At 40.2% G+C, this 23024-nt stretch overlaps 1 protein-coding gene across 1 annotated transcript in view; it reads right to left on the bottom strand.

Annotated features, from left to right (window-relative positions):
* The window catches only part of LOC136627479 (solute carrier family 12 member 9-like), a 288868-nt gene that overhangs the window by 38126 nt on the left and 227718 nt on the right, over nt 1-23024 (bottom strand). Inside the window, exon 10 of the mRNA XM_066602618.1 lies at nt 16271-16463. Within this exon, the coding sequence (XP_066458715.1) occupies nt 16271-16463 (193 nt within the window). The remainder of the gene's footprint in view (nt 1-16270; nt 16464-23024) is intronic.

Below are 23024 nucleotides of genomic sequence, written 5' to 3'. Positions count from 1 at the left end.
TCGCCGCTTTTATTTAACTGGACTATTGCTATGGTGTAATATCATCTATGGAGCTTTTATATCTCTAGTTCCTCCATTCATTAATGTAGCAGTGGTCTATAAGATCAAAATTACTAATTGCTATTCATTGCCCGTATTGAATTGGTTGTTTGCAATATGTAATGCTGTTTATGTGGCCACTGGTCCTTTACACCATCCTCTAATGGCATTAGTTATAGTCTGGTATAGTGCGAACAAGTTATCATTCCGCATTTAATGTAAGCCTTGTCAGTTTCTCTAATGCATCATTGACACTTATGGTGATCTTATTAGATGAGTGTCATTTTCATACATATGCTGTATCCAAATATTGTACTGTAGGCTGTTAATGCTGTTGCACTATAATAATCATATGCACATTTTTTCATGTTGCTATATGACCTGAGCGGACAAGAGAGTGGTATATATATAATATCTAAATATAGTCCACCTATATGTTGTCAATAATGAGGATGTCTGAAAATAGTCCTTTATCATACTTACCTTCTTTACATAGAATATGTCCGGTATACATTTCTTATACATCTTATCTATTTCCCATAATCTTTATTTCTAACACCTAAACTGTTATTGTCCTGTTCTGGGCTGATCTATGCCCCGCTTTGTCTTGTGCTTCACATGCGCAGGTCTGGCGATGTATCCTGATGCCGCTGCGTCTTCCGGTGCCTGGTTGGCGTTGGTTGGCAGTCATGGACGCGCGGCAGATCTGCGCATGCGCGGGATCTCAACTATCGCGAGATCTCGGTTAAATGGAGCCGGATGATATATTAAGCTGATTGGCTGAGCGGAGACGAGCCCCCCATACAGGAAGGCGTGGTTTAGCCTTTATAAGCCCTGTCAACGGGCTACTGACCATTGCTGCTCATTTGTGTTCAGCCTGACAGGCTGTTCACCTCACTCTGCTACACAAGCCTCTTAGTGCAGTCTTAGTCATCAATGACTGCACTAATACTTAGCCTAAAATCGTTCTAACATAATGCGGTCACAGCCATTAATGACTGCACGAATACTTAGCCTAAAATTGTTCTAGTGGTGCAGTTTTATACATCAAGAACTGCACCAATACTTTGCCAGGAGCTTTAATGACTGCACAAATACTCAGGCAAACTATTTGCATGCAATTCACTTTGTGATTGCTGTATTCAATACCGTCCTGATGATACAGCTTAATTACGTGAGCTGTTGAAACGCGTTGATGGTGACGTTTGTGATTGAGCACTGAATTAAGTGACCTTTAATAGGCAGAAAGCCGAGGTCTATACACAGCAGTGCATTTTTCTGGGCTAATTACTATTTATGATGCAATCTAAGTATCAGGCATAGTTGTGAGGTAATTGGTCATTAAGGCATATTGGGACCTCAAACTAGTTCCGCCTTATACATGACACTTCCTCTAAAGCGACTATTAAACAGTAAGACTGACCTAGTCTGTCCGTATATTCATAGTGACATGACTTTAGGACATCACTGTTGTAACCACATAGTGCTTTACTGATGTCAATAAAATAATAAAAATCAGTATAAGCACTTACAAGCAGCATAATGCAATCGTCAGTGATCTAAGTTGTAGTGAACTGACACCTTGGATAATAGACTGTTTATACTCCAATGCTGAATTTCTCAAACCTCTAGTGTTGGACTTTAAATTTGGTACTATTTCCACACTAATATACCATTCCTTTTCATCTTATCTTACCAAGGAAGTATAATATCATCTTCTAGCCTTCACACATTACGGTGGATGCAATCATACAGCACTTGATACCGTTTGGTGCATATGACCCAATATGGCCTTTGGCAATTGGAAACGCTATAGAGAAATATAGGTATATTTGAAGGTAGTGGATATAAGGGTACATTTAACCTACCCGGTCACTCTAGGGTGTATCATTTACTGGTATCTGTTTCACGTATTGAATATAAAATATTCTATTACCAGTGTGTGGGAATAAATAAAATAGTGCACTAAGCTGGTGATATACAGTATATATGCACTAAGTGACTATTGATGGTGGTATTGAGATCGAGTCACCTGTATATGTCAGTACAGTCTATGAATTTTCCTATTTATCCAAGGAGCATATTCTAAACATATTGTGCCATGTGGTCACTATAGGCACAACATTTATCTAAGATTTGACCACGCTCTTATCGTAAATATTTTAATTTTGAAATAATAAAAGTTATATTTTAGTATTATTTAGTGGTTCCCTCGGTGATACACTTTTTTCCCCTTAGGGGACTTTCTCTGTCTCGGTGACTAATTTTGATTAAGAATGACAGGTTTTTTATCCAATACTATTAACACAGCCTCCTGGCTTATGGAGGCCAAAATGGTGTTCTCAGACAGGGAAATGGATACGTCATTACAAATTACTTCCTTGAATCAGGCCTTTAAGAACATAACAAGAGCTTATAAAGACTTTGTTAAGGTATGGTGGGAGGTGCAGGCCCTCACAAATTACCTGGAGAATAAAATCGTACCCAGAGGCCTCAGAATCCATCTAATGCCCCCTCCCAAGTTGCGAACGATGGAATTTATGAGTAAATGGCAAAAAGAGTCCACTGATAGCTCGCTTAGATTGATGAATCTCCTTTTAGAAGAGGAAAAAATTAATCTAGAAAAAGCAGGGAGAACCCTCGAGGAATTAATCAAAGAGGGTAAAAAGTTCTCTACTGAAACTGACTATGAAAAAAGAGAGAATTCTTTAAAACTGACGATTGATAGATACACCAGCTTCCTGAAGGAACGTAAACATAGTCAATATCAGAGAGACCTGCGAGACTTTACAGAAAATAGAGCATATGAAGTGAGACCGCTCACCGAAAGTGAACTCAGTTCATCTGAAAGTGAACACTCCACCAATGACTACTCCAAGAGGGGTGGCTATAGTGATAGAAGAAGAGGGAGAGGAGGTCAGAGGATGAGAACTAGAGGAAGAGGTAGAGGCAATAATAGTGAGGGTCATTTTTTAGGGCAACCCATCACCCATTACATGACACGGAATCGGGGTCAGGTAGAAACGTCAACGTACCATCAGACATAGTGTCAATACAAACATCTATCAAAAATACCGAAAATGACGCTTTGGGAATCACTAATGAGAATGAGCTACAAGTCATAAATTTGTCATCACGTAATTTAACGAAACTAGAAGAATCGGTGATTAAGAAAGGTCTGTCGTTCATCCCTACTAACAAATTCTGCCTTTTCGAATGGACTAAGGATATCGCGCTATTTTTAAGAAAATTGCGCTGGAAAAAACACTTTGCCATTCGTGATAGAAAAAAGTGTGTAGAGCTAGGTCTAGACCATCAAGACCTAGAGGCCATTTCAGTACTGGAAGCTTTGGAGAAAGAGAACATGAGGGACCCTAGTAAAGGCCCTTTCACAGATCTCAAATTGAAAAATACGAGCTTACCCCCATCTGGGGATTCTCCACACATAGAGATCTTTGAAACCATGGTATTAGAGGATCTCGAGAAGTTGTCAAGAGAAAAGAGATTTAAGTATCAAAATCTTACTCATGCTGAAAAGATGGCTCTTCAAACACTTGAAAGGGATGAAACGATAATTATTAAGCCCTCCGATAAGGGGGGCAATATAGTATTAATGGATCGTGACACTTATAGATCTATGTGTCTTCGTATACTACTGGATAAATCCAATTATCAGATCCTGAGGGAGGACCCTACTGATACCTTTCTTATTGAACTTAAAAGTATTCTGACAAAAGCCAAAGAGGATGACTTGATTGATGACAAAGAGTTTCAATACTTATACTCCCCGGTGCCCCAAATAGCGACATTTTACGGTTTACCGAAAATTCATAAAGGCCTTGATCCACTGAAAGGCCGTCCGATTGTTGCAGGCAATGATAGCCTAACGCAAGGTGTAAGTACGTACCTAGACATTGCACTAAGACCGTTTGTTGAATCACTACCGGCTTATATAAAAGATACTACAGATGTCCTTAAAAAATTGGAGGATATAGTTCTATCACCAAATACGAAACTGGCTAGCCTCGACGTTGAGGCTTTGTACAGTTCGATACCACACAATGGTGGACTTAAAGCCGTAGACTACTATTTGAACCAGAGAGGCACACACCTTAAAGAACATAATAAGTTTCTGACGACCCTGCTGTCCTTTGTCCTCACGAAAAACTACTTCCTGTTTGAGGGGAGGTACTTCCACCAGCTCAGGGGCACGGCTATGGGGAGCCCATGTGCCCCCAGCTATGCCAACCTGTACCTGGGCTGGTGGGAGGAAACCACCGTGTTTAGTGAGGACAATGTGACCTGGACACCATTTATTGATCTTTGGGTCCGCTTTATTGATGATGTGCTTATTCTCTGGACAGGTGAAATTGATGACTTTAAAAGATTTGTGAGTCACCTGAACAACAACGATCTGGGACTGTACTTCACGGCCGAAATTGACTCTCATCAGATCACTTTTTTGGATCTCGCCATAACCAAATTACCTAACGGATCATTGCAAACGTCGATATTTCGTAAATCGACAGCGACTAACACTCTGTTGCACTGGCAAAGTCACCACCCGATCTCCCTTAAGCGGGGTATACCTAAGGGACAGTTAATTCGGACACGGCGTAATTGTTCGTCGGACAGTGACTTCCTCACCAAATCCCAGGAGATGAGCCTTAGATTCACTAATCGAGGATACCCTGTGGAGGTAGTGGAAAAGGCCAGTGCATATGTCAAGAGTGTTAAAAGGGAAGACTGTTTAAAACCAAGAAAGAGAAATGACAGTGATGCCAAGATCCGTATTATTGGTACTTATGACGATCAATCCATTGAAGTTAGACAGATTTTGAGTAGATACTGGCATATTTTGTGTAAAGATTCGGACCTAGTGGAACATCTTCCAAACAAACCTCTCATCACATATAAGCGGGGACGCAATCTCAGGGATCGGCTGGTTCACAGCCATTTTTCAGCACAGTCCCCCACTAAAACATGGCTTGGTTCCAATCCACCTAAGGGCACATTCAGGTGTACAGGATGCAAGGCCTGTAAATACATAAACCGCGGTGGCAATTTCATCAGCTCCACTACTGGCATGGTGTACCAAATAAAAGACTTTATTAACTGCAGATCCAGTGGCGTAGTATACAAAGCCACTTGCCCCTGCCCACTTGACTACGTAGGCAAAACCATCCGCCAATTACGTAGACGTATTTTGGAACACATAGGGAATGTCAATCGTGGTGATAAAACAAGCCTTGCTTTACATGTACGGGACGTGCATAATAATGACCCAGATTGTATCAGGTTCCAAGGAATTGAAATCATTAGACCCAATGGAAGAAGGGGCAATATAGACAAAATATTGTTACAAAAGGAGACACGATGGATTCACCGATTGGACTGTTGCAGCCCTAAGGGCCTAAATGATCAATTATCATTCGCCGCTTTTATTTAACTGGACTATTGCTATGGTGTAATATCATCTATGGAGCTTTTATATCTCTAGTTCCTCCATTCATTAATGTAGCAGTGGTCTATAAGATCAAAATTACTAATTGCTATTCATTGCCCGTATTGAATTGGTTGTTTGCAATATGTAATGCTGTTTATGTGGCCACTGGTCCTTTACACCATCCTCTAATGGCATTAGTTATAGTCTGGTATAGTGCGAACAAGTTATCATTCCGCATTTAATGTAAGCCTTGTCAGTTTCTCTAATGCATCATTGACACTTATGGTGATCTTATTAGATGAGTGTCATTTTCATACATATGCTGTATCCAAATATTGTACTGTAGGCTGTTAATGCTGTTGCACTATAATAATCATATGCACATTTTTTCATGTTGCTATATGACCTGAGCGGACAAGAGAGTGGTATATATATAATATCTAAATATAGTCCACCTATATGTTGTCAATAATGAGGATGTCTGAAAATAGTCCTTTATCATACTTACCTTCTTTACATAGAATATGTCCGGTATACATTTCTTATACATCTTATCTATTTCCCATAATCTTTATTTCTAACACCTAAACTGTTATTGTCCTGTTCTGGGCTGATCTATGCCCCGCTTTGTCTTGTGCTTCACATGCGCAGGTCTGGCGATGTATCCTGATGCCGCTGCGTCTTCCGGTGCCTGGTTGGCGTTGGTTGGCAGTCATGGACGCGCGGCAGATCTGCGCATGCGCGGGATCTCAACTATCGCGAGATCTCGGTTAAATGGAGCCGGATGATATATTAAGCTGATTGGCTGAGCGGAGACGAGCCCCCCATACAGGAAGGCGTGGTTTAGCCTTTATAAGCCCTGTCAACGGGCTACTGACCATTGCTGCTCATTTGTGTTCAGCCTGACAGGCTGTTCACCTCACTCTGCTACACAAGCCTCTTAGTGCAGTCTTAGTCATCAATGACTGCACTAATACTTAGCCTAAAATCGTTCTAACATAATGCGGTCACAGCCATTAATGACTGCACGAATACTTAGCCTAAAATTGTTCTAGTGGTGCAGTTTTATACATCAAGAACTGCACCAATACTTTGCCAGGAGCTTTAATGACTGCACAAATACTCAGGCAAACTATTTGCATGCAATTCACTTTGTGATTGCTGTATTCAATACCGTCCTGATGATACAGCTTAATTACGTGAGCTGTTGAAACGCGTTGATGGTGACGTTTGTGATTGAGCACTGAATTAAGTGACCTTTAATAGGCAGAAAGCCGAGGTCTATACACAGCAGTGCATTTTTCTGGGCTAATTACTATTTATGATGCAATCTAAGTATCAGGCATAGTTGTGAGGTAATTGGTCATTAAGGCATATTGGGACCTCAAACTAGTTCCGCCTTATACATGACACTTCCTCTAAAGCGACTATTAAACAGTAAGACTGACCTAGTCTGTCCGTATATTCATAGTGACATGACTTTAGGACATCACTGTTGTAACCACATAGTGCTTTACTGATGTCAATAAAATAATAAAAATCAGTATAAGCACTTACAAGCAGCATAATGCAATCGTCAGTGATCTAAGTTGTAGTGAACTGACACCTTGGATAATAGACTGTTTATACTCCAATGCTGAATTTCTCAAACCTCTAGTGTTGGACTTTAAATTTGGTACTATTTCCACACTAATATACCATTCCTTTTCATCTTATCTTACCAAGGAAGTATAATATCATCTTCTAGCCTTCACACATTACGGTGGATGCAATCATACAGCACTTGATACCGTTTGGTGCATATGACCCAATATGGCCTTTGGCAATTGGAAACGCTATAGAGAAATATAGGTATATTTGAAGGTAGTGGATATAAGGGTACATTTAACCTACCCGGTCACTCTAGGGTGTATCATTTACTGGTATCTGTTTCACGTATTGAATATAAAATATTCTATTACCAGTGTGTGGGAATAAATAAAATAGTGCACTAAGCTGGTGATATACAGTATATATGCACTAAGTGACTATTGATGGTGGTATTGAGATCGAGTCACCTGTATATGTCAGTACAGTCTATGAATTTTCCTATTTATCCAAGGAGCATATTCTAAACATATTGTGCCATGTGGTCACTATAGGCACAACATTTATCTAAGATTTGACCACGCTCTTATCGTAAATATTTTAATTTTGAAATAATAAAAGTTATATTTTAGTATTATTTAGTGGTTCCCTCGGTGATACACTTTTTTCCCCTTAGGGGACTTTCTCTGTCTCGGTGACTAATTTTGATTAAGAATGACAGGTTTTTTATCCAATACTATTAACACAGCCTCCTGGCTTATGGAGGCCAAAATGGTGTTCTCAGACAGGGAAATGGATACGTCATTACAAATTACTTCCTTGAATCAGGCCTTTAAGAACATAACAAGAGCTTATAAAGACTTTGTTAAGGTATGGTGGGAGGTGCAGGCCCTCACAAATTACCTGGAGAATAAAATCGTACCCAGAGGCCTCAGAATCCATCTAATGCCCCCTCCCAAGTTGCGAACGATGGAATTTATGAGTAAATGGCAAAAAGAGTCCACTGATAGCTCGCTTAGATTGATGAATCTCCTTTTAGAAGAGGAAAAAATTAATCTAGAAAAAGCAGGGAGAACCCTCGAGGAATTAATCAAAGAGGGTAAAAAGTTCTCTACTGAAACTGACTATGAAAAAAGAGAGAATTCTTTAAAACTGACGATTGATAGATACACCAGCTTCCTGAAGGAACGTAAACATAGTCAATATCAGAGAGACCTGCGAGACTTTACAGAAAATAGAGCATATGAAGTGAGACCGCTCACCGAAAGTGAACTCAGTTCATCTGAAAGTGAACACTCCACCAATGACTACTCCAAGAGGGGTGGCTATAGTGATAGAAGAAGAGGGAGAGGAGGTCAGAGGATGAGAACTAGAGGAAGAGGTAGAGGCAATAATAGTGAGGGTCATTTTTTAGGGCAACCCATCACCCATTACATGACACGGAATCGGGGTCAGGTAGAAACGTCAACGTACCATCAGACATAGTGTCAATACAAACATCTATCAAAAATACCGAAAATGACGCTTTGGGAATCACTAATGAGAATGAGCTACAAGTCATAAATTTGTCATCACGTAATTTAACGAAACTAGAAGAATCGGTGATTAAGAAAGGTCTGTCGTTCATCCCTACTAACAAATTCTGCCTTTTCGAATGGACTAAGGATATCGCGCTATTTTTAAGAAAATTGCGCTGGAAAAAACACTTTGCCATTCGTGATAGAAAAAAGTGTGTAGAGCTAGGTCTAGACCATCAAGACCTAGAGGCCATTTCAGTACTGGAAGCTTTGGAGAAAGAGAACATGAGGGACCCTAGTAAAGGCCCTTTCACAGATCTCAAATTGAAAAATACGAGCTTACCCCCATCTGGGGATTCTCCACACATAGAGATCTTTGAAACCATGGTATTAGAGGATCTCGAGAAGTTGTCAAGAGAAAAGAGATTTAAGTATCAAAATCTTACTCATGCTGAAAAGATGGCTCTTCAAACACTTGAAAGGGATGAAACGATAATTATTAAGCCCTCCGATAAGGGGGGCAATATAGTATTAATGGATCGTGACACTTATAGATCTATGTGTCTTCGTATACTACTGGATAAATCCAATTATCAGATCCTGAGGGAGGACCCTACTGATACCTTTCTTATTGAACTTAAAAGTATTCTGACAAAAGCCAAAGAGGATGACTTGATTGATGACAAAGAGTTTCAATACTTATACTCCCCGGTGCCCCAAATAGCGACATTTTACGGTTTACCGAAAATTCATAAAGGCCTTGATCCACTGAAAGGCCGTCCGATTGTTGCAGGCAATGATAGCCTAACGCAAGGTGTAAGTACGTACCTAGACATTGCACTAAGACCGTTTGTTGAATCACTACCGGCTTATATAAAAGATACTACAGATGTCCTTAAAAAATTGGAGGATATAGTTCTATCACCAAATACGAAACTGGCTAGCCTCGACGTTGAGGCTTTGTACAGTTCGATACCACACAATGGTGGACTTAAAGCCGTAGACTACTATTTGAACCAGAGAGGCACACACCTTAAAGAACATAATAAGTTTCTGACGACCCTGCTGTCCTTTGTCCTCACGAAAAACTACTTCCTGTTTGAGGGGAGGTACTTCCACCAGCTCAGGGGCACGGCTATGGGGAGCCCATGTGCCCCCAGCTATGCCAACCTGTACCTGGGCTGGTGGGAGGAAACCACCGTGTTTAGTGAGGACAATGTGACCTGGACACCATTTATTGATCTTTGGGTCCGCTTTATTGATGATGTGCTTATTCTCTGGACAGGTGAAATTGATGACTTTAAAAGATTTGTGAGTCACCTGAACAACAACGATCTGGGACTGTACTTCACGGCCGAAATTGACTCTCATCAGATCACTTTTTTGGATCTCGCCATAACCAAATTACCTAACGGATCATTGCAAACGTCGATATTTCGTAAATCGACAGCGACTAACACTCTGTTGCACTGGCAAAGTCACCACCCGATCTCCCTTAAGCGGGGTATACCTAAGGGACAGTTAATTCGGACACGGCGTAATTGTTCGTCGGACAGTGACTTCCTCACCAAATCCCAGGAGATGAGCCTTAGATTCACTAATCGAGGATACCCTGTGGAGGTAGTGGAAAAGGCCAGTGCATATGTCAAGAGTGTTAAAAGGGAAGACTGTTTAAAACCAAGAAAGAGAAATGACAGTGATGCCAAGATCCGTATTATTGGTACTTATGACGATCAATCCATTGAAGTTAGACAGATTTTGAGTAGATACTGGCATATTTTGTGTAAAGATTCGGACCTAGTGGAACATCTTCCAAACAAACCTCTCATCACATATAAGCGGGGACGCAATCTCAGGGATCGGCTGGTTCACAGCCATTTTTCAGCACAGTCCCCCACTAAAACATGGCTTGGTTCCAATCCACCTAAGGGCACATTCAGGTGTACAGGATGCAAGGCCTGTAAATACATAAACCGCGGTGGCAATTTCATCAGCTCCACTACTGGCATGGTGTACCAAATAAAAGACTTTATTAACTGCAGATCCAGTGGCGTAGTATACAAAGCCACTTGCCCCTGCCCACTTGACTACGTAGGCAAAACCATCCGCCAATTACGTAGACGTATTTTGGAACACATAGGGAATGTCAATCGTGGTGATAAAACAAGCCTTGCTTTACATGTACGGGACGTGCATAATAATGACCCAGATTGTATCAGGTTCCAAGGAATTGAAATCATTAGACCCAATGGAAGAAGGGGCAATATAGACAAAATATTGTTACAAAAGGAGACACGATGGATTCACCGATTGGACTGTTGCAGCCCTAAGGGCCTAAATGATCAATTATCATTCGCCGCTTTTATTTAACTGGACTATTGCTATGGTGTAATATCATCTATGGAGCTTTTATATCTCTAGTTCCTCCATTCATTAATGTAGCAGTGGTCTATAAGATCAAAATTACTAATTGCTATTCATTGCCCGTATTGAATTGGTTGTTTGCAATATGTAATGCTGTTTATGTGGCCACTGGTCCTTTACACCATCCTCTAATGGCATTAGTTATAGTCTGGTATAGTGCGAACAAGTTATCATTCCGCATTTAATGTAAGCCTTGTCAGTTTCTCTAATGCATCATTGACACTTATGGTGATCTTATTAGATGAGTGTCATTTTCATACATATGCTGTATCCAAATATTGTACTGTAGGCTGTTAATGCTGTTGCACTATAATAATCATATGCACATTTTTTCATGTTGCTATATGACCTGAGCGGACAAGAGAGTGGTATATATATAATATCTAAATATAGTCCACCTATATGTTGTCAATAATGAGGATGTCTGAAAATAGTCCTTTATCATACTTACCTTCTTTACATAGAATATGTCCGGTATACATTTCTTATACATCTTATCTATTTCCCATAATCTTTATTTCTAACACCTAAACTGTTATTGTCCTGTTCTGGGCTGATCTATGCCCCGCTTTGTCTTGTGCTTCACATGCGCAGGTCTGGCGATGTATCCTGATGCCGCTGCGTCTTCCGGTGCCTGGTTGGCGTTGGTTGGCAGTCATGGACGCGCGGCAGATCTGCGCATGCGCGGGATCTCAACTATCGCGAGATCTCGGTTAAATGGAGCCGGATGATATATTAAGCTGATTGGCTGAGCGGAGACGAGCCCCCCATACAGGAAGGCGTGGTTTAGCCTTTATAAGCCCTGTCAACGGGCTACTGACCATTGCTGCTCATTTGTGTTCAGCCTGACAGGCTGTTCACCTCACTCTGCTACACAAGCCTCTTAGTGCAGTCTTAGTCATCAATGACTGCACTAATACTTAGCCTAAAATCGTTCTAACATAATGCGGTCACAGCCATTAATGACTGCACGAATACTTAGCCTAAAATTGTTCTAGTGGTGCAGTTTTATACATCAAGAACTGCACCAATACTTTGCCAGGAGCTTTAATGACTGCACAAATACTCAGGCAAACTATTTGCATGCAATTCACTTTGTGATTGCTGTATTCAATACCGTCCTGATGATACAGCTTAATTACGTGAGCTGTTGAAACGCGTTGATGGTGACGTTTGTGATTGAGCACTGAATTAAGTGACCTTTAATAGGCAGAAAGCCGAGGTCTATACACAGCAGTGCATTTTTCTGGGCTAATTACTATTTATGATGCAATCTAAGTATCAGGCATAGTTGTGAGGTAATTGGTCATTAAGGCATATTGGGACCTCAAACTAGTTCCGCCTTATACATGACACTTCCTCTAAAGCGACTATTAAACAGTAAGACTGACCTAGTCTGTCCGTATATTCATAGTGACATGACTTTAGGACATCACTGTTGTAACCACATAGTGCTTTACTGATGTCAATAAAATAATAAAAATCAGTATAAGCACTTACAAGCAGCATAATGCAATCGTCAGTGATCTAAGTTGTAGTGAACTGACACCTTGGATAATAGACTGTTTATACTCCAATGCTGAATTTCTCAAACCTCTAGTGTTGGACTTTAAATTTGGTACTATTTCCACACTAATATACCATTCCTTTTCATCTTATCTTACCAAGGAAGTATAATATCATCTTCTAGCCTTCACACATTACGGTGGATGCAATCATACAGCACTTGATACCGTTTGGTGCATATGACCCAATATGGCCTTTGGCAATTGGAAACGCTATAGAGAAATATAGGTATATTTGAAGGTAGTGGATATAAGGGTACATTTAACCTACCCGGTCACTCTAGGGTGTATCATTTACTGGTATCTGTTTCACGTATTGAATATAAAATATTCTATTACCAGTGTGTGGGAATAAATAAAATAGTGCACTAAGCTGGTGATATACAGTATATATGCACTAAGTGACTATTGATGGTGGTATTGAGATCGAGTCACCTGTATATGTCAGTACAGTCTATGAATTTTCCTATTTATCCAAGGAGCATATTCTAAACATATTGTGCCATGTGGTCACTATAGGCACAACATTTATCTAAGATTTGACCACGCTCTTATCGTAAATATTTTAATTTTGAAATAATAAAAGTTATATTTTAGTATTATTTAGTGGTTCCCTCGGTGATACACTTTTTTCCCCTTAGGGGACTTTCTCTGTCTCGGTGACTAGACTTAACTCCCCTCTATCGTTTTATGCAAATGAAATTAAAGAACCGATAAAGACATTTACTGTTATCCTAGAATATTAAAAAAAATATGAGAGAATATTTCTGATATAGTATTTAGAATAAAGCAAGAAAAATGGGGATAATAGAAAAAAGAAAGAAGAAAAAAAGATGAGTCCACCTTGATTTATCCTGGATAAGGATGGTTAGGTCGATTTCACACTAGTTTTGAGACTCATGCGAATATGAACTCCATTGTATTGAATAGTCATACACACAAGCGATGTTTTTCCTCATAGCATCTATTTCCTATTTGTTCGCTTACCTTGGAACGCATTGCACATTGATTTCAATGGGATCTTAAATACATTGCATGGCTCTCGCATGCCGTGCGATGTGCATGCAAGTGCGATGTGAGGTTTCCTATTGAAATCAACGAAAAACACTTCCAGTCCTCTATTGCGCATAAAACGTTCATGAGAAAAGCAGAATTTTACAAAAGTGATGAGAGGCGTTTTTGCCAGAAAATCGCTTTACATCCGCAGGTAAAACGCACGTTGCTAGAGAAGCTCACGCTCGCCTGTGTGCAGTTAGCCTTACATAGTGAATTATTTTTAACATTTATTTTTACTACATTATCTAGAATAAAATATAAATTCTGGGTGATGTTACTTCTTTCCTAGACTACCTGTATTCTGCAATGTAAAAGAAGGCTATAGAAAGTGGGGTAGACCTCTGCAATGTGAGGAGCTTACAATATTTTCTAAATAAAATGTAGAAATATATTCTAGGGGCTGAATTGAATGTTGTATTATTAGGCCTATGCTTTAGGGCAGAAGTCATTGTAAGGAGGCTTTTGAAGAATTTCAAATTGATCTGCTGTAACTGGCAAAATAGCTGCACTGAACCTATTATTCACTTGTCAACTATTGAGTATATATATATATATATATACACACACATATACACATATATATATATATATATATATATATATTCTAGCTACTAACGACCACTTGACCGTGAGTATGTATGTTTGAGTGTGGGTGCTTCTCATGCTCCACCTCTGGTGACATCATTGCCCTGCCCCCTAATGACATCATCGCCGGTCCGGCAACATATATAAAAAACACAGAGCCTGACCGACAGAAGAACAACAAAGTTAGCGCTCTTGGAAGGAGAGGACAAAAACAACAATATGAGAATACAAATAAGCCGTTTTTATCTCAGACACAACTCAGCGGTCTTAACAGAAGACACCAACCTACCGCCACCAGATATCTGGATGGGGAGGGGGGGAAGGACCTGCGGTGAAGTCACTGCTGTGGGAGGAGCCATTGTGCAGTTTGGTAAAAGAAATTTGGTGGGCTGAAGGACCTGCGGTGATGTCACTGCTGTGGGAGAAGCCATTGTGCAGTTTGGTAGAAAGTGCTGTATACTGGACAGCAGCCACCAGGACCAGCAGTCACTGTCATGTGATCACCTGTGTGGGTGGAGTCAGGGATCACATGACCAGGGGCTGCTCACTGTATCCAGGAGTCTGCTGAGCTGGTGATGTCCAGAAATCAGCATGGATGTACCACAGCTGTGTGTATGATGTGTGTGAATCAGGATGCATGTAGTAGAGCTGTGTGTGTGATGTGTGGGGATCATAATGGATGTAACATGTAGCACAGCTGTGTGGAGCATTGCTATAATTTCCTAATAATATATATATAGTGTATGTGTCCAAGAGAAGAGACAGCAGCACTATGTGAAAAAGTCAATGCAGCAAAAAGGGTGCCAGCAACATTAAGCTGTTTCAAACCAAATGCCATAAATACAGGGAGCTTGGTCCTAGGCCTGCGCCATTGTAAATATATAGTGTGGTTTTAAAGCTCCTGCAATCTAGCAGAAGTAGGTTGACTGGTTGGCTGATAGAGATAGCGGATGACCCGAAGAAAAAGACACATGCAGTTTATAACCGCTTCTCTCTTCTCTTTTTCAGCCTAAATAGCGCTCATGGATTGTTATATAGTGAATGGAGGAAGTGAGAGTGCCGTTTCCTATATTGGACCCTACAATCATGTGATCGCCAGCAACTCTCTGCATGGCAGAACTGTTGGATCTAAGCAAAGCCACCTCAGCTCTGCCAGTGACTAATAGAGGGATGTTTCCCCCTATAACTGGAGCTTCCAGGGATGCCCCAATTAAAGTGAAAAACTATAAAATAAAACATTGTGAACGTCCCCCAGAGGTCTTATATAACATCATGTATACAGAATATAAAATATATTTTCTTAAAAAGCCCATGCCAACGTAAACAGTCACCATAGCCACCCTGTAATCTGAGGCAATGCAAATTATATGTCAAAATGTCCGAAAAAAAATGAGGAACCCACTATTGCATTTTATTTTAGTGTTAATGTACAAATAAATACATTGTAAAAATAAATAACTATACATTTGAAACATTCTTTTTTTTAGTTTTTTGTACACATTACCCCTAATAAGGAAAAAAAGAAAAAAAAAACAGTAAAAAGGTCATTGAAAAAAGAGAATATGTATATATGTCACGGAAAAAAAACAAAACAATAAAAATTTTCTTTTGGTTGGCCAACAAAGAAAAATAGAGCGATAAAGCATAAAATACAATAAACTGTCTGTTTCTTTAGGACTGAAACACTTTGGTCATTAAGGGGTTACACAAGATAATGTACAGTTTCAGACAATTCAAAAAATGCATAAAGAGAACCCGCCCAGTAATATTACTAGACACCACGCTCATTGGTTCAGTATTTTGCTTTGCTTTTGTTACATGTGCTTTCCTATTCTCATTAATATCGCCTGATGTGATACAAACAGGAGCTGCAGTAAGGCTGCCCACACATATGGGTATACAATACTAAGCATAGTCAGATCTTGTCATACATCACCTGATTACTGGACAGTTATCACATTAGACCTAAACATGACTTTCCATGAGGGCAAACATATTAATCTGACTGAGGTGAAATAAACAGAACATTTACAATAGTTCCTTTCTCTCACCTGATGAAAGATGAGGGCTTGAGATATAAATCCCCAACTATGGCTGGGAGACAAGTAGTGTAGACACAGGAGCAGGATCAACATGAACACAATGCTGGCAGATGCATAGATGGCATTTATAAGGAACATCATGGTCACACAACCCAGAATGCCCAGGATACAGGTGTGCCAGGTGAAGTAACGAAATGTCGGTCTGCGTAGGTGGAGAAAAAAAGTCCATCAATGATTTGTGGAAGCTACAAAACAGTTCATAAAGATAGCAAATAACATACCCTATATACTATTACTACTAGAACAGTAAAAATACATGCATTTATTCAAACTGCTTTGTCAAAATGCAAAATAATTATTTCCCCAATAATATACCATATAAAGCAGATCCCAACGTGTCACACAATCTCTCTAGAGGACAACAAAACCCTACGTAAAGGCATAAACTGCTGTTTGCACATACGGCTAGAGTCAAAGGGAAGGAGAATATTTGGCTTTAGCAGTGGAGGTTTTGCTGGAATGGTTTTCGCTGCCATATTCCATTTGCAAAGCTCGGAGTTATGGGTAAAGTAGAAACCTTGAGAAATGACCTCATTTTGGAATGTACGCCCCTCAAGACATTTATCTAGAGTACTTTAGGGGCATTTTGGCCCCACAAGTGGGTGGTGAAAATTAAAATGACATTTTTTCCAGTAATGTGTAGTTTTAGTTTAATATATTTTGTTCACACAAGGGGTAGTAGCAGTAAAAAAACAAACAAAATCGAAATTGTTACACAATTTCCATATCCCATATGTGGGAATAAACTGTGGTCTGGGTACACAGAAGGGCTCAGAATAAGAGGTGTGCAAAATGACTTTTGGAGCACAGGTTTTCCTGGAATGGTTTTCGAGCACCATGTGCAATCTGCAGAGCACCTTAAGTACTAATACAGTGGAAACCCCCATAAAGTGACCCTATTTTGTAAACTAAACCCTGCAGGCTACTCATCTAGGGGTGTAGTGTGCATTTGGACACCACCAATGTTTTCCAGAAATTAATGTACAGTGGACATGCAGAGTGAAAATTGCAATTTTTCGATAGGTATGCCATCTCAGTGGCCAATGTGTTGCTCCCAGTTTCTGGCACTGTGAGAAGAAAGTTTATTGTGCAGCTTCCTGGTTTTAGAAACAACCTATATGCGCCCCTAATCTTTTCACTGGAGATACAGGAGCCATAAAAATAAATGAACTCTTTGGCATTACCTGGATATCTGCATCGATTACTAATAAAATATGGAGAAACACAATTTAAGTAAATTAATAGCACACAAACAGTTCCACGGTTCATGTCTTTTATTGAGCATATTGAATAAGCATTCAAGTTGCAGGAAGAAAAAGTAAGTGAATCCCTGAACTTAACCTGTAGATTCCCTTCAGCAGGGATCATCTCCCTGAAATGTTTCCAGTAGCTGCAAATACGTTTTGCCCAACACTGATGAAGAGTTTTTGACCTACCTTGTGTTTAAGATCATTAATATTCCTGGGTGCACAGCCCTCTTCACGTTATGCCACAGCATCTCGATAAGCTTAAATGAGTAATTGAGGGAGGAAGTTCCACTGATGCCAAGTTCCCTAATTGTTTTAATTTCTGGCTGCATCAGTGATTGGCTGCCGGTGGTCACATGTCTATGTCAGTAAGGTCATCATTGGTACTTTACAGCCGGAAGTGAATACCTACTGTACAGATAACCACTTAAAGGGGTTGTCCCGCGAAAGCAAGTGGGGTTATACACTTCTGTATGGCCATATTAATGCACTTTGTAATGTACATCGTGCATTAATTATGAGCCATACAGAAGTTATTCTTTTACCTGCTCCGTTGCTAGCGTCCCCGTCTCCATGGTGCCGTCTAATTTCAGCGTCTAATCGCCCGATTAGACGCGCTTGCGCAGTCCGGTCTTCTGGCTGGTGAATGGGGCCGTTCGTGCCGGAGAGCTGGTCACCGCGTCGTCATCGTAGCTCCGCCCCGTCACGTGTGCAGATTCCAGCCAATCAGGAGGCTGGAATCGGCAATGGAACGCAAGGAAGGAGAAGAAAATCCATGGTGCACCATGGGAGAAGACCTGCGTTCCACCGTGGGAGAAGACCAGCAGCGTCATCTTCACAAGAAGAAAAGAAGAAGCTGCAGAACACTGATGCAGGTAAGCGCAATGTGCTTTTTAAAAACTAACCCATGCTTTCTTTTTAACAGGGCAGAATGCAGGGGTAAGTGAAAAAAAAATTTTTCACTTTCGCCGCGGGACAACCCCTTTAAGGTTGGGATTACACGGGACGTATTCCCGGTGGAAATCTCGTTGATTGGCCGCAGCAAAAAAACGCTGACCCCAACCGTGTGACCCCAACCTTGTATTTCCAGCGTAAATCTTGCGGATTTGGCGCAGCAAAAAAACCACGAGATTTCCGCCAGCTGCGGGTTTTGGAGCGGCTTGGCCACACACTTTTCAGTTGCGGCCGGTGCTCCCATACAGGAGAGCGTGGTCACGTGGGAAAAAAAAGTGACACGCTGCAGCCGGGTAATCCGGCTTCTGCCGGCTTTGCTGCAACGGATTGGCTGTCCTGTATGGACGAGATTTTTGACAAATCTTGTCTGCATGGCTGCCTAATCCTAGGATTAGCGGCCGCAGGTGGATTTGCCGCAGCGAAGTTCCGGACGCAATTTCCGTGGCAAATTTGCCCTGTGTGAACCCAGTTCTTCCTTTTCAACCGTACTTTAGTTGATTTACTTGTGTCCAGTCCAGTCTTGAATATGCTCTGTTTTAGAAGCCGATTTCTGAAGTTGATTTGTGCAAGACAGATAAAGTCGACACCAGGAAGTATATTAGGAGCAGGACAGAACATTTGACATATCAATATTTGTAAACAACTCTAAGATATATTGACGATTGGAAGACATTTCTAAAAACAGGCACTCAAGACCACCGTACCTCATTTTGACAAATATCCACAGCCGTAACAGTGAAAAAAGGCTTTAACATGTATTCCCCATAAATACTGCAAGGCTAGAGTTTTCCACTGATTTTCTGATCGCAAGAACATCATTGGTCTAAGTGAGTAGCCGACCACAGCATGTGCTTCTCTTGCAATAAGTAATAATGCTGCACTTCACATGGAGCCTGATAATAAAACCTTGATTTGCATATTTCAGCACCAGCAGTGCTAGCAATAATCCCATGATTATATAATTAAGACTCATCTTTAAATCTGTTTTTTTAAATCTTTTTAATTCAGATATAATTTGACCCTTCTGCATATTTCTTCCCCTGCTTGCTCACTTAAACTTTTATACTCAAACTTCTCAGAAAACATCCATACCATATTATCACAATGCCTTGCTTGGACATTCAAGTAAAATACTTACAATGTTTCACAGTACTGTTTTATAGGATTAAACAAGATATGTCATGATGGTAACTCGGGGTGCAAAAAAAAAAACAAACGGTAATGTCATCAACATTAAAAAGTCATGAAATACTATAGTATATGTCAAAAGTCTGGATACATCTTTTCATTTCATGTTTTTTTTTTTGTAATTTTCTAAATTTTTGTATGGGAACAATGGGGCAATACATCCATGCTTGTCTACATCGCAGATTTTCTCGATTCAGGCTTGCAATTGATGCATTCTACTTAGGAGATACTCGCTGAATTCCTAGGCTATAACAATAGGCTGTATAACATAAATAATAATAGAGGAGGCCCTCCTGCCTCTATACAGCATCAGACTGAGGAGCATCTAGAGGGACATGCACGGGGACCATTGGCTTGAAAGGATGCCTCAGCCATGGATCAGGATTTCTCAGACCTGGAGTTGGTGGACAGGATTAGAAATCTGAAAACTGGAAAGAGCCCAGGTCAAGACGGGTTTACCGCTCAGTTCTATAAATTGTACAGGGATGCTTCAACAGCTTTGCTCCTTTGATTTTTTAAATGTAATGTTTGGCAGCTGCCCGTTCCCTCCACAGCCCATATCAGAGTTCTACCAAAATTTGGTTGACCGTTATGGTATGCAGCAATTTCTGCCTTATCTCATTGATTAATATTGACATAAAACTTTTTCCAAAATTATTTCCCTGCAGCTCCAGCCCCATATTCCATGCTTGATTCACCGAGAACAGGTAGCATTTGTCCATGGGAGTGAGGCCATGGACAATACTTTTAAAATCATGTCATTGATTGAGGGGGTTCGCCATACCGGGAATTCCTTTTGCCTCCTAGCTGAACATGCTGAAAAATCTTTTGATATAGTACATTGAGGGGCCCTGCAAGTGATCCTCTAGAAGGTTGGGATTGGCCCTTATTTACTCTATTGTATTTTAGCCCTTTATTATAGGCACTTTATCGATGGCTCTTTAGCTATCCAGTCTCTGATTCACAACAGGATGAGACTGGGATACCCCCTGTCACTGTTTCTTTATGTTCTAGTTATGGAGTCCCTGGCCAATACTATTCAGTAGAATGATTCAAAGAGCCTGTCTTCAGGTAGGCCCCATGGAGCATAAAATGACTGATTGGTATACATGTCTTTTCTTTGGACAGGACTGTGAGTAATTCTTCAGGAATTCAAGTGCTTTGACAGGGTTAGTAATTTTAGAGTCAATCTCCAGTAGACAGAAATTCTTAACCCATCTCTTCCAAAAGAGGAGGTGTCTCATCTTGAAAATGAGTTTCCACTTCAATGAATATCCTCCTCTATCAGATACTTAGGGATATGTATGCTCACTGACCATTCTCAAGTTTATATATTAAATTATAAGCTGCTGATTCCTGCTCTGGAGGCTGACCTTAATAGGTGGATTCATCTTAATTTCTCTTGGTTTTGGAGAATCAATGTTCTAAAAATGGATTCTCTCCCCAAATGTCTTTATATATTTCAAACCCTGCCTTGAAAGTTACATAGATTCTTTTTAACTCGCTTTTGTACATTGATTATTAAATATGTGTGGAAGGGCAATAAATCCTGTTTATATTATCATCTGCTGACTTGCTCTAAGTGGAATGGAGGGTTGGATCTACAACATTTCGGCCTCTAACATAAAGCTACTATCTGTAACTGTGTCATTGACTTACTATATCATCAGAACTCTAAATTATGGGTGAAAATGAAACAAGACAGAGCTCCTCACTTGGTTCACGGGGTGTTTTGGCTCCCACATAAGAGAGATAGGGAACCTTTGGAACTGTTGTCTCTTCTGGATCTCCTGCTGGATGTTTGCAAGAGCTTTGCCATGAGAAATGGGCTGATATTCTCCCCAGGCCCACTTACTACTCTCGCAAGCACCCTTAACTTCAAAGTTATTCTGGATAATCAAGCTCTCTTTAGATTGCCTCATAACTCTATATTGCAGGTGAGGGATGTGATGAACTCAATGGGTGTGAAGCCTATGTAGGAGATTATGGGTTCCTCCGAGGGTAGGGCGGGAATCTTGTTAGAATGTTTTCAATTGCATGGTTGTCTGAAGTCCCAGGCACCTGTATCAGTCCTAAACTCTTCTCTCACCACTTTTGAACGGCTATGTTTCTCTGACTCTTCCCATAGTTATGCAGTCTCTCTGGTGTATAAGATGCTGCTGAAGGGTGAGATGGAGGGCCACTCTCCTGCCTATATTAAGATATAGGAGAAGGAACTAGGCCATAAGATTCCCAGAGCGCTGTGAAACAAGGTGCTTCTTCTTACCCATAAAATTGTGACATTTTGTAAACTTCAAGAATTACATTTTAAATGACTATATCAATGGTGTAGAACTCCAGAAAAATTACATAGAATGTATCAGTAGTCTTCTCCATTGTGTTGGAGATGCTCTGGGGCACCAGGAATCATGTTGCACATTGGGTGGGGATGCCCTCCTGTAAATGCCCTCTGGAGGGATGTAATCTCTATTTATATAGATCGTCTATTCTATTGTCTCCTGTGTTGGCCCTGTTATCTATGTTTCCTGGATCTATCCCAGCATTCAAGAAAGGTCTTCTATATTATTTCATTTTGGAAGTAAGGCAGATGCCCCCATCTAGAGCAATGTGGGTGGAAGCTGTAAAGACTTTGATGAGATACAATGAGATGAAGGAGAGCAAGGATAACACTTTCTGTACATCATTCGACTTGGTTTCCATGGTCTTGGTGCTGTTCACTCAAGATTTAGCTGCCTGGATTATGCAAGGAAATTACCTTCTTAATCAGTTAACATCCATTCTATTCCATTCCCTTAAATCCTTGGTTTTCCTTTTTTGTATGATAAGCTCCCTTTTGGTTTGGTTTTGAATTAGACTCTGAAAACTGGATATCCGTGTAACGCATCATAATTTATTTTGGATACGAATTATTTGTAAAACCTTTTTTGTTTCACAATATTCCATGTATTATTTGGTTGCACAGGTCTCCAATAAAGATTTGTTAAACCTAAATTTTCTACATTTTAGGTTTATATTGAAGACATGAAAACATATGGAATTAAGTAGTAAACCAGAATGTTTTATAGTGTAGATCCTTCAAAAGGAGCCTCATTTTGCTTTGATGACTTCTATACATTCTCTCAATCAGCTTCATGAGCTAGTCACCTGGAATGGTTTTCAATTAACAGGTATGCTTCTTAAGATTTCATTTATAGTTTTTTTTGCCTTAATGAGTTTGAGACCATCAGTTGTGTTATGAAAAGGTCGGGTTAGTACACAGTCCCATACAATGTTTAGTTCTATTCAATGATTGCTCTAATCCACATTATGGCAAG

This window comes from Eleutherodactylus coqui, chromosome 1, assembly GCF_035609145.1.
Source record: "Eleutherodactylus coqui strain aEleCoq1 chromosome 1, aEleCoq1.hap1, whole genome shotgun sequence".
NCBI lineage: Eukaryota > Metazoa > Chordata > Amphibia > Anura > Eleutherodactylidae > Eleutherodactylus > Eleutherodactylus coqui.
Note: the sequence above shows the minus strand (reverse complement) of the source record. Positions and strands in the feature narration are given on the sequence as shown.